We start from the raw sequence: 12,137 nt of genomic DNA, 5'->3' as shown, positions 1-12,137 counted from the left end.
TCAAGGCTAGCGCTCTACCACTTGAGCCACAGCACCACTTCTGGCTTTTTTCTTTTTGCTTATGTGGTGCTGAGGAATAGAACCCAGGGCCTCAGGTATGCAAGGCAAGCACTCTACCACTGAGCCACCTTCCCAGCCCCCAGTGTTCTACAATTTTGAGCCATAGTCTGAACGCTTGTAGCCACCACAGAGTTCTTAGAGTCAAATTGTTAAGCAATTTAACCTGATTTCCTTTTCAAAATTCAAGTCCATAGTATTTAGAAGCAGATAATACATCCAAGGAGCTTCCATAGGCATACTGTGTCAAAGCTGGAATTCTTCCTAGGAAGCCTTGATGTCAGGGAAATGCTGTTAGGTTCCCATGGCTTAGAAACTCAAACCCAGCATGTATGCAAGAGTTCATTCGGCTAACATGAACCATTCAGTATTTACAGGCTGATGTTTCCAGTCAGCTTCCATAAACATACCTGGCTAATGAAAGCTGAATTCTCATTCTGAAATCTTAAACACAGTGCAATGACTTCAGGTTTACCTTACTTCGTATGACAAATGAGTGACTGTGTCATCCACATCCACTTTTCAAGATTTAGAAGCAGATGTTCCCAATCTCCATAGGAATATGGGGTAAAGCAAACCTAAATGCCTCTTTTAAACTCTTACAGCCACTATAGAGCTCTTACGTTCAACTTGTTCAGCAACTCAAAAGTCAAAAGTCAAGCTGGTATGTGTAACCTTATGGTACTTAGAAGCAGTTATTTCCAGGGAGGAAAGAAAAGGAAATCCTAAAAGGAAAAGCTTAAGCATTTAGAAGCAGGTGATCCCAATCAGTGTCAGTAATTCTAGAGGGTAAAGGTAACCTGAAATCTGGGTCTGAAGCCTTGTAGCCAGTTGAGAGCTTGTGGTTTCAAATTGCTCAGCACCTCAAATTGAATTGCTTTGCCAAAATTCAAGTGGGTAGAAGAAACCATGTAGTATTCAGAAGCAGGTATTTCCAGGGAGCGTCAGTGGGCATACTAGGTCTAAGAATCCGGAATTCTTTCTAAGAAGCATTGAAACCATTGAAATGCTGTTATGTTCCCATAGCTCAGAACTCTTACTCCCAGTGTGTATGGAAGAGGTCGTTCAGCTAACAACACAGGTGCAGTATTTAGAGGCTGATATTTCCAGTCAGCTTCCATAAATGTGTCTGGTCAAAGAATCCTGAAGTCTTGTTCTCAAATTATGAGCACAGTGCAATAAGCCTAGGGTCAACTTACTCAGCATGATGGATGAACAGATGGACAGATGGATGGACAGACAGATAGATGGAAGGACAGATGGACAGATAGACAGATAGATGGACAGATGGAAGATATTATAGATTTTAAATAACCCATAACTCAAGCCTTGTAATCCTAGCTAACTCCAGAGACTGAGATCTGAGGATTGTGATTCAAAGCCAGTCTGTGCAGGAAAGTCAGTGACACTCTTATTTCTAATTAACCAACAAAAAGCTGGAAGTGGAGCTGTTGGCTCAAGCTGTAGAGCACTAGCCTTGAGCAAAGAAGCTCAGGAATAGTACCCAGGCCCTGAGCTCAAGCCGCAGGATCAGCATTAAAAAAGAAAAAGAAATATAGGTAGTACAGTATAAATGCAGTTTAGATGATACTCCAGATCTCAGGTCCATACAGGCTAGAGAAAAGATGAAATAGTGTGGGAAAATAGAAAGGGATATAAGCATCCTTTGCTGCTTTCTCAGTGTTTCTTTCTTTTTTTTTTTTTTTTTTTGACGGTCATGGCTCTGGTCTGGGCGCTCTTCAGCTCTTCAGCTCAAGGCTAGTGCTCTACCACTTGAGCCACAGCGCCACTTCTTGCTTTTTTTGCTTATGTGGTGCTGAGGAATCGAACCCAGGGCCTCATATATGCAAGGCAAGCACTCTACCACTGAGCCACCTTCATAGCCTCAGTGTTCTTCCTTTCTTAAATGAGATAATACTCCTTACATTTGGTATGTTAGCTATTCTAGAAACCTTTCAAGGACAACTTTTTTTTTTTTTTTTTTTTGCTTTTGGCTTGGTTTTGTGTTCAAAATCAAACATAGGACCTAAGCTGTGAGGTTGGAATAGAGTGAAAAAGAAAGCAAAGGAACTAAAGGAGGCTGGAATACCTACCGGATTTCTAGCTTGGACTAATATAGGGTGTTGAGCTTCTATGATAGCTTTGCTATTACAAACTTGAGTTCAATTGGCTACTCATGCTTACTAACTGTTAAATATATATGAACATCATGTTCCCCTGTTCTATACTCTAAAACAAGAATACCTATGTTTGTTGTGTTAGTTACTGTAGAAAACCTTTAGGAGCCAGGTGTGTGTGTGTGCGTGCATGCGTGCGTGCGTGCGTGCGTGCGTGCATGCGTGCGTGCGTGCGTGTGTGTGTGTGTGTTCTAGGGATTGAACCTAAGGGCCTCACACATGCTGAACCCCTAGGCCAAGAATATTTTTAAAGCAAACATTACAGAGTTCAATAGAAGACAGAAACATTGTTTTGTGCTGAGAAGAGGAACCACTTGGAATGCATGACTGTTTTAGACAGATTTTGTTTATAATGTGTGGCACTTGTGTAGGTTTGTAACTCACGAAAGAAGTCCAAACCAAAGATAGTGACTTGGGAATCATTAGAATAATGGGTAGCAAAGTGAAACTGTTGGCACAAAATGAAATGGCTCAAGCAGAATATATAAAGGAATCTTGATTTTTAGTTTTTCCCAATTAATCTTCCTTATAAAGACAGCCATGTACATGGGATAAGATTTTGCATCCATTTCTCCTTTCCCTCAAATAGGAGTATTGTGAGCCACCCAAGTTAAAGAGAGGGACCAGGGATGACTAAAGCAACAGCCCTAGGACAAGCTGATCTCTATAGAAGAAGGTCTCTTCATCCACTGATTGATAGCTGTCCCCCACTCCCGGTGTAGAATTCAGGTGGGACAACAAAGAGAAGTAGAGTTATGACAAAGGGTAGAAGATAATACAAAGCCAAAGCTATTTATTTTTCACAGCTTCCTATCTTCCTGTTTATGTCCCACAGGACCCTATATAGACCTAAATGGGAAATTTTAGAAAATACTAAAATCAACACTTATGGAAAACTAGAAAATAACTGAATCCTTTTGTCTCTATGATCTCTCAGCCTTCTGATCACATCTATGGGACACATCAAACTCACTGACTTTGGACTTTCTAAAATTGGCCTCATGAGTCTGACAACCAACTTGTATGAGGGTCACATTGAAAAGGATGCTCGGGAATTCCTAGATAAACAGGTAAGGAAAGGATAGGTCAGACCATGGAAATTGAACTCTAGACCTCAGAATATGCAAATTTTCATTGAAATAGGTAGCACATTTGGAAAATGATAGGCATAAGAATCATGAATATAAACCTCAAAGTTATCTTTTTTTCAGTGCTTGGAGAAAATAAGCTATATAACTGTTAATGCAGAATTTCATATGAGATCAGTCTTGAAACTCCAGCCTGAGTCAAGGGCAAATCTTCTGGAGCCTATTTTTCTTGGAACAATATCCTAAATTTCCATTGAGCTATAACCCAGTTTCCTGAGTTAGCCTCTGGATGTTCCCTGATACTCAAAAAGTCCTTGTGATAGTCCTTGGGAGGCTGGTGGGAAGAAGCTAATTGTAGGACCAGATGCCAGAAGTGGGTTGTTGAGAACTCAAGGAAGAGTAGTTCCTGGTTAGAATTAGATACTTGGGTGATGGGAATGTGCTTAGTGAAAAAGTACTTGCCTAGCATCCATGAACCATCCTGGGTTCGATTCCTCAGTTACCACATAAATAGAAAAAGCCAGAAGTGGCACTGTGGCTCAAGTGGTAGAGTGCTAGCCTTAAGCAAACGAAGCTCAGAGACAGTGCGTAGGCCCTGAGTTCAAGCCCAAGACTGGCAAAAAAAAAATTAGACACTTTGGTTAATTAGGAAATATATTAATCTACCACACTAAAAGTTCCACCTCTGGTTCCCTGGGTTTCCTGTTGATCTTGTTTATTAACTGAAGTGAGTTGAGTCTTCATTCAGAGACTTTTTTGTTCTAAGGGAAGGAATATTGCTACCCCTAGCCATTGTGCCAGTGAGCTGGCTCAGGATGCTGAGTTAGTCTGACTTCTCTACCCAGGTGTGCGGGACCCCGGAGTACATAGCACCTGAGGTGATCCTGCGTCAGGGCTATGGAAAGCCAGTGGACTGGTGGGCCATGGGCGTAATCCTGTATGAGTTTCTGGTGGGTTGCGTCCCTTTCTTTGGAGATACTCCGGAGGAACTCTTTGGGCAAGTGATCAGTGGTAGGTACCATACCCTGGGCTAATTTGGAGTCAAGAGTCCCGATCCACAAATAGGATAGATGCATACAACCTTTGAGGCTCTTAAGCTCTTGTTCTGAATTTGAATGTGTTTGGTATGCTTGCTTCTTGGAGGTATAGGGAGTGTGTGTGTGTGTGTGTGTGTGTGTGTGTGTGTGTGTGTGTGTGTGTGTGTGTGTGTGTGTGTGTGTGTGTGTGTGTGTGTGTGTGTGTGTGTGTGTGTGTGTGTGTGTGTGTGTGGTGTGTGTGGTGTGTGTGGTGTGTGTGCGCGCGCGCATATATGTACTTCATGTCCTATGTGTAGATGCATTCCTGTTTTTTTTATCTTTTTGTGTGTGGGTTTTTTTTTTTTTTTAATTCTGGGGGTGTGACTCTGCACATGGTAGGCAAGTGCTTTACTACTTAAGCCACATCTCTGGCTCTCAGTCCTTTGTTTTATATGTATTTACCCTGTGGATTTGAGTTCTTCATATGTCTAGAATATAAAGACAGGTGAACTGGAGCTTTAGGACAGGGGAAGTCACTGTTGTGCAATGCCTATTCTGGGTGAAAGAGAAAGCCATGGTCTAGGAAGTAAGAGATTTTCCTAGAAGGGGAGGAACCTATAGAATGCAAAGAATTGGGGTCCCAGGCAAGGCTGTGACTCTGGGCTTCCTTTATCCCTCCCTTCCTTTTACTATCCTGGGACCGTCTCCTAGCTCTACCCATAATTTCCACTTCTTACCCACAATGTCCTCAGATGAGATTGTGTGGCCTGAGGGTGACGATGCACTGCCCCCAGATGCCCAGGACCTCACCTCCAAACTGCTCCACCAGAACCCTCTGGAGAGACTGGGAACAGGTAAGTCCAGTCCCACTCCTCTTTCTTATGACTAGAAAAAGGAGCTGAGTCCATTCACCCTAAGATAGTCCCTCTGGATCATGTAATGCTGCTTCCAGGCCTAGTATCTCCCAAGTCTGGCATATCACTTGACTTGCTGAAACTTCTTTCCACACAGCTTATGCTCTCACTCTGCCCTTCCTACCTACAGGTGGTGCCTATGAGGTAAAGCAGCACCCATTTTTCATGGGTCTGGACTGGACAGGACTTCTTCGCCAGAAGGCTGAATTTATTCCTCAACTGGAGTCAGAGGATGATACCAGCTACTTTGACAGTAAGGCCATGGGTGGGGTATTTCTGGTGCCTGGAAATAGCTATGCATACTGGCATCGGGAGCAACTTCTCAGGGCCCTTCAGAGGTCTGATAGGGTCCCAAGGATACCACTAACAGGAGCTCTGAAAGGAACTGTTCTGTATATCTGCCCAGCCCGTTCAGAGCGATATCATCATATGGACTCAGAGGACGAAGAGGAAGTGAGTGAAGATGGCTGCCTTGAGATCCGCCAGTTCTCTTCTTGCTCTCCAAGATTTAGCAAGGTGCGACTGTGATGGCGCAGGTGGAAGGTTGGGGAAAAAGCCCTAACGAAGAACACACCCGGGGCAGGTTCAGATGGTGATGATGGTGATAGAACCATTTCCAGAAGAAGAAGAGCAGAGAGCTGGGCTGCTACATACAGCAGATGCTTCTAGAGCCGTTCTAGTCTCTGACATCAGAGATGTCCAGGGTTAGGCCAGGTCAGTCAGACTAGCTCCAGATATTCAAATGGGACAAGCCCAGATGCCTCCTCTCTAGATGGGTGTGTCAGGAACAGTCTAACCTCCTGCTGTTGATTCCTGGGGGTGCTGCTAGCAATGAAAGGAAAGGACTTATCCAAATTCTTGGGTTTCAGGTCTCAAGGATGCCTTCTGTCCCCTGAGAGGCAGGTCTGTCACCGTTCTCCCAAGCTTTCCCTTGCCCACAGGTATACAGTAGCATGGAGCGGCTCTCACTGCTTGAGGAACGTCGAACACCACCCCCAACCAAGCGCAGCCTAAGTGAGGAGAAGGAGGATCGCTCCGATGGCCTGGCAGGGCTGAAGGGCCGAGACCGGAGCTGGGTGATTGGCTCCCCTGAGATGTGAGCATGCAGGGCTCACCGGGGTGGGCAGCACAGCCATCCCTTGGTTGTTACAGATACAAAAGAAATGGAGATGCTGGGGAGGTGGCACTGATGTGGCATTCTTAAGGGCAGCCCTGAAGGAGTGTCTGAGGAGGACAGTTCCTCTGTGCCTCCAAGGAGCTTTTGGCTCTCTTACCACCCCACCTCTGGCCTTGTGTCTCACAGATTGCGAAAGCGGCTATCGATGTCTGAATCATCCCACACAGAGAGTGACTCAAGCCCTCCAATGACAGTGCGACACCGTTGCTCAGGCCTCTTAGATGTGCCTCGCTTCCCTGAGGGCCCTGAGGAAGCCAGTAGCACCCCTAGGAGGCAACAGCAGGAGGGTATATGGCTTTTGACACCCCCATCTGGAGAGGGGGCATCTGGGCCTGTCCCTGAACGGCCAGTGGAACGGCGGCTGAAGCTGGATGAGGAGCCTGTTGGCCAGAGCAGAGGTTCCAGTCCAGGTAGGAACCAATGGGTGGCCAACAGTCTGGGCTGGAAGTTATTTCAGAAAGGAAGGCCCAGTTACATTGCAGGTCTCACTGTTTACTTGGGCCCACAGCTGTGGAGATTCGAAGTCATGGGAGCCCATTGGCTGAGGGGGCCACAGCCAAAGCCATCAGTGACCTAGCTGTGCGTAGGGCCCGCCACCGGCTGCTTTCTGGGGACTCTATAGAGAAGCGTACCACTCGCCCTGTCAACAAAGTGATCAAGTCTGCCTCAGCAACAGCCCTTTCCCTCCTCATTCCTGCAGGTAAGGCCATAGGAGCTAGGATAAAACTCATAGGAAGGATATTGGGAATCTGTGGGGCAGGCCCAAGGGTCTCTATGTAGAATCCCCAACAGATACCTGTTGAAGAGCAGGTGTCTGAGAGACCTGGGTCCCTTGGTTATGCAAGTGGAGTCTCTGAAGATGTATTGTGTTGTCTGGAGTGGGAGGTAGGGGAGGGGAGAGGCAAATGGGGAGAGAGGAAAACAAACCAGAAGGTAGTATGGTATAACAAGCGCAGGCTTTGAGGCAAAATGCTAATATCTAATCTCTATCACTCAAAGCTCTTGATCTTTTAATAATGTCTATTAATAGTTTAACTAATTAATAGTGGCTAGCTCATTGCATAGTTGTGATGTTTGATTGTATATGAAGAGTTTATATAGTGCCCATACATACATATATACCATATACATACATACCATTCCCTATCACCTGTACCCCCATCTGAGGCTTGGGAAGTTCTAAGCCGATGAGGATGTGGCAGTCAGGGGCTGTGAGGAAGATATATCTTAGCTCTGGCTCTGTGTGTGACTACAGTTGTGCTGAGATGAATAGGCTGGGAGCATTGCCAGGCCAAGGTTTGTGATCCACTAAGTCCTGGTTTCTCCTCCTCCAGAACACCACACCTGTTCTCCATTGGCCAGCCCCATGTCCCCACACTCCCAGTCATCAAATCCATCATCTAGAGACTCTTCTCCAAGCAGGGACTTCTTGCCGGTCCTTGGCAGTTTGAGGCCTCCCATCATCATCCACCGAGCTGGCAAGAAGTATGGCTTTACCCTGAGAGCCATTCGTGTCTACATGGGTGACTCAGATGTCTACACTGTGCACCACATGGTGTGGGTATGTTTGGCCAGACAAAGCTGTGTGTCCTAGCTTTGTCACTCTTTCACCTTTCCCTTCCTGTAGCCCAACTGCCCATACTTCTTAAGGGGCCAAGGGCGGTGGTGAAGAAGCTCTCAATTTAATGGGCAGAACCAGCCCCTACCTTCTTTGTTAAGCTCCAGATTAAATGTTCTCTTTCTGGGACAGCATGTGGAAGATGGTGGTCCAGCCAGCGAGGCGGGGCTTCGTCAGGGTGACCTCATCACCCATGTCAACGGGGAGCCTGTACATGGGCTGGTACATACAGAGGTAGTGGAGCTGATCCTTAAGGTTAGTGCTGGAATATTGCCTGCTGTGGGGTATGGGAGGATCAGGCCTATATCTTAGCACTGAAGGCAGGTACAGGGATATGCAAAACTTGGGCATGGCACAGCAGGAGATTTTCTTCAAAAGATAGCACCTCATCTGCCAGGCCCTTCTGAGCTGCAGATAGGACTGGAGAACAATGTCTTCCCAGCACTAAACATTGTGAGCCATTAATGGGAACCATTTCTGAGCCTGTGAGAGAGAATACAGGTCTTAATCAGACATGTTGGTGCACAGGCAAAATCTGGCTACGGTGCCTCCATACCCGAGGGTAGGGGCAGGGCAAAAATACAGCCATCACCTCAGCCTAGCCTCATACTCTGCTTTGCTCTACTCCAGAGTGGAAACAAGGTGTCTATTTCAACAACTCCCCTGGAGAACACATCCATTAAAGTGGGGCCAGCTCGGAAAGGCAGCTACAAGGCCAAGATGGCCCGAAGGAGCAAGCGGAGCCGAGGCAAGGAGGGACAAGAAAGGTGAGCTGGGTTTGGTACAAAGGTCTTCTCTGAGTAACTGGGTGCTTGTAAGTGCTTTGTGTGAGTCCTGTACCTAGAGTGTGCTGTGTGCTGTGCCCCAACTCCACCTTAAACCTTAACCTCTGCATCAGGAAAAGAAGCTCCCTATTCCGGAAGATCACCAAGCAAGCCTCTCTGCTGCACACCAGCCGCAGCCTTTCTTCCCTTAACCGCTCCTTGTCATCCGGGGAGAGTGGGCCGGGCTCTCCCACGCATGGCCACAGTCTTTCTCCTCGATCTCCCACTCAGGGATACCGGGTAACCCCTGATGCTGTGCACTCAGGTATGCTGGGCCCCTTGTAGATCTGAGACCATTTTCTGGGAAGTAGAAAAGTGCCTGGGCTTTCCTCAGGTCCCACTTTCCAACTCTCCAGTAAGATCAGTAATCCTAGAAGGGACTGATGGGAAGAGTAGTTTACTTTATTGTTTCTGGTCTCTGGCCCAGTGGCGGGGTAACACAGACAGTCCTGGGACATTCCCAGACTAAGCCCTATTTTGCCCCCTCAGTCATTTCTAACAGCTAACACGGCTCTGCCTTTGTCTGTTTGTCTCTGTCTGTCTGCCAAAAGTGGGAGGGAATTCATCACAGAGCAGCTCCCCCAGCTCCAGCGTCCCTGGCTCCCCAGCTGGCTCTGGGCACACACGGCCCAGCTCCCTCCATGGTCTGGCACCCAAGCTCCAACGCCAGTACCGCTCTCCACGGCGCAAGTCAGCAGGCAGCATCCCTCTGTCACCACTGGCCCACACCCCTTCTCCACCACCACAAGCAGCTTCACCTCAGCGATCTCCATCACCCCTGTCTGGTCATGGAGCCCAGGCCTTTCCCACAAAACTTCACTTGTCTCCTCCACTAGGCAGGCAACTCTCTCGGCCCAAGAGTGCAGAACCACCCCGCTCCCCACTACTTAAGAGGGTTCAGTCTGCTGAGAAACTGGCAGCTGCACTGGCTGCTTCTGAGAAAAAGTTAGCACCTTCTCGAAAGCATAGTCTTGACCTGCCCCACTGTGAGCTAAAGAAGGAGTTGCCACCCAGGGAGGCCAGTCCTCTGGACGTAGCTGGGACCAGGGGTGTGCTGTCTGGAAAAGCACTGCCAGGCAAGGGAGTGCTGCAGCCTGCGCCTTCACGAGCCCTAGGCACCCTTCGGCAAGACCGAGCTGAGCGACGAGAGTCACTGCAGAAGCAAGAAGCTATTCGTGAGGTAGACTCGTCAGAGGATGATACTGATGAGGAGCCTGAGAACAGCCGAGGTGGACAGGAGCCAGGATTGGCATCCTGTGCAGAAATGGGCCAGAATCCATCCCCCGGAGCAGCAGGAGAGCATGGAGAAGAGGACACCTTCTTGGCCCAGGACCTGAGGAACCAGGGTCCAATGGTCCCAGCCCTGTTGACAGGGGTCATACTGGCGCCTCCCAAAACAGAAGGTCCTGATGTCCCTCAGAGGAGGCCTGGAAACTCTCAAGCCTTTGAGGAGGGCACCAGCTTATGCTTACCAGATTCCACTCTGAGTGGGTCTGGAGCTACCAGCTCTGCCCCTGCTGAAGGCTGCTGGAAGGCCCAGCACCTCCACACCCAGGCACTAACAGCACTTTGTCCCAGCTCTTCAGGACTTGTCCCCACTGCTTTCTCCACCTCTGGGAAGCAAGGCACATGGTCCTGGAAATTCCTTATTGAGGGGCCAGACAGTGCATCCCCAAGAAGAAAGACAGCAGTGACAAGTGGACAAGCCAACCCCCAGGATCTGGAAGCCACAGCCCACCCTAAGAACCTACCTTCTGGGCCAGAGAAACAGCCACAGCCACTCAGTGCACCCGGGCTGACCCATCATCCATCTTGTGATGTCCCCAGCCCAAGCTGGCTATGGGAGTCTGAATGTGCACAAGAAGAGAAATTGCTGAGCATTACCAAAGTGCCTGATGCCTCGGGTGACAGGAGGCAAGATGTTCCATGCAAAGCCTTCCCCCTCACCCAAGAAACGAGGCCCAGCCTGCTTTGGAGGGGCCAAGACCCAGGGGTCCTTCAAAAGCATCAGGACTTGGCACTGGCATCAGATGAGTTTTTAAAGCAAACATAGCAGTTTACCATTTCTTGCACTCAGACCTGTGTAATATACCCTCCTGGAAACCATCTTTTGTCTTTGCTTGTTTCTTTCTTCAGTCATCACAAACTCTAGATCCAGATCCTATGTTGCCACTGGGCAGGAATAAAGTGGTGACCAAGACAGGTGCCACCCTCAGGGAAGAGACACCTAATTTGACTTCCCTAATCAACCATGAGATATATGAGCTCAAGTATGAAGAATAGACACAGGTAGCAATTTGCTAGGTAGGGAAGAATGGAGGTTAGCGCCTTAAGGAAAAAGAATGTTCTACAAAAACACAGCATATACAGTGTACCTGGTGTGTTCAAGAAACTAAAAATCAGAGTGGTAATGGGTCTGGCAAGTTAAAACAAATGTCATTATCTAATGGTCCTTCAGGAGTTTAGACTTCATAGATATATGAAGAAACAAAAAAACATAGAGTGACTAATATTCCTTCCTTATAAATAAGGAACACTGAGATTTTTCTCCCTGGGGTAACAACCTGGCATTAGAACCTAGGTCTCTGGCTGAGAATGTGGCTTAGTGGCAGGGTGCTTGCCTCACATGCATGAAGCCCTGGGTTGGATTCTCAGTACCACATAAACAGAAAAGGCCAGAAGTAGCACTGTGGCTCTAGCCTTGAACAAAAGAAGCCTAAGGGCAGTACCCAGACCCAGAATTCAAGCCCCAGGACTTAGGTCTCTTACTTTTAGAACCAACATTCATCACCTAACTTGGACTGTCTCTTAGCCAGTAAATGAGGATGAAAGATATAAGGGAGTGAGGAGACTAACTTTGGATATATCTAATTGGAGCTGTTTGTAGAACATCCAGCAGGTAATTGGATACATGGGTCTGGAAATCTAGACTAGATAGGAGAGCCATCCATGTATCAACACACTCAGGACACTCAAACAATTGCCAGAGCCGGGAGCACAGCTCAGTGGTAGAACGATTGCCTGGCATATACAAGATGCTTGGGTCAATCCCCCACCTTACCCCCCCCCAAAAAAAATAAAAGCAGCTGCAGCAAGAAGAAAATCAAATTCAGAGAGAGAAAGAGCTTCAAATGAAAGAAATAGTTACTTGATAAAAGGTTGGAAGATCAGGTGAGATGAAAACACAAAATTACTAATTATCTCCTTAGTGTTTGTAGTCATTGATTCCTTTCTGGGCTAATGTCAAGTAGACCCTTTCGCTGGAG

At 47.4% G+C, this 12,137-nt stretch overlaps 1 protein-coding gene across 3 annotated transcripts in view; it reads left to right on the top strand.

The window, feature by feature from the left end:
• LOC138823612 (microtubule-associated serine/threonine-protein kinase 2) overlaps window positions 1-10,977 on the top strand; it is a 125,284-nt gene extending 114,307 nt beyond the window's left edge. For all 3 annotated transcript variants that reach the window (XM_070017008.1, XM_070017009.1, XM_070017010.1), the window contains 13 exons: window positions 3,172-3,304; window positions 4,168-4,333; window positions 5,091-5,192; window positions 5,383-5,505; window positions 5,659-5,768; window positions 6,194-6,348; window positions 6,556-6,839; window positions 6,938-7,129; window positions 7,764-7,990; window positions 8,180-8,302; window positions 8,678-8,814; window positions 8,946-9,136; window positions 9,423-10,977. In XM_070017008.1, the coding sequence (XP_069873109.1) occupies window positions 3,172-3,304; window positions 4,168-4,333; window positions 5,091-5,192; window positions 5,383-5,505; window positions 5,659-5,768; window positions 6,194-6,348; window positions 6,556-6,839; window positions 6,938-7,129; window positions 7,764-7,990; window positions 8,180-8,302; window positions 8,678-8,814; window positions 8,946-9,136; window positions 9,423-10,924 (3,445 nt within the window). In that variant the 3' untranslated portion in view covers window positions 10,925-10,977. The remainder of the gene's footprint in view (window positions 1-3,171; window positions 3,305-4,167; window positions 4,334-5,090; window positions 5,193-5,382; window positions 5,506-5,658; window positions 5,769-6,193; window positions 6,349-6,555; window positions 6,840-6,937; window positions 7,130-7,763; window positions 7,991-8,179; window positions 8,303-8,677; window positions 8,815-8,945; window positions 9,137-9,422) is intronic.
• The last annotated feature ends 1,160 nt before the right edge of the window (window positions 10,978-12,137 follow it).

The sequence above is a fragment of the Dipodomys merriami genome, unplaced genomic scaffold (assembly GCF_024711535.1).
Source record: "Dipodomys merriami isolate MVZ:Mamm:240054 unplaced genomic scaffold, mDipMer1.0.p SCAF_121, whole genome shotgun sequence".
In the NCBI taxonomy this organism is placed as follows: Eukaryota; Metazoa; Chordata; class Mammalia; order Rodentia; family Heteromyidae; genus Dipodomys; species Dipodomys merriami.
The sequence above is the reverse complement of the archived record's forward strand: the minus strand, read 5'-3'. Positions and strand labels throughout refer to the sequence as shown.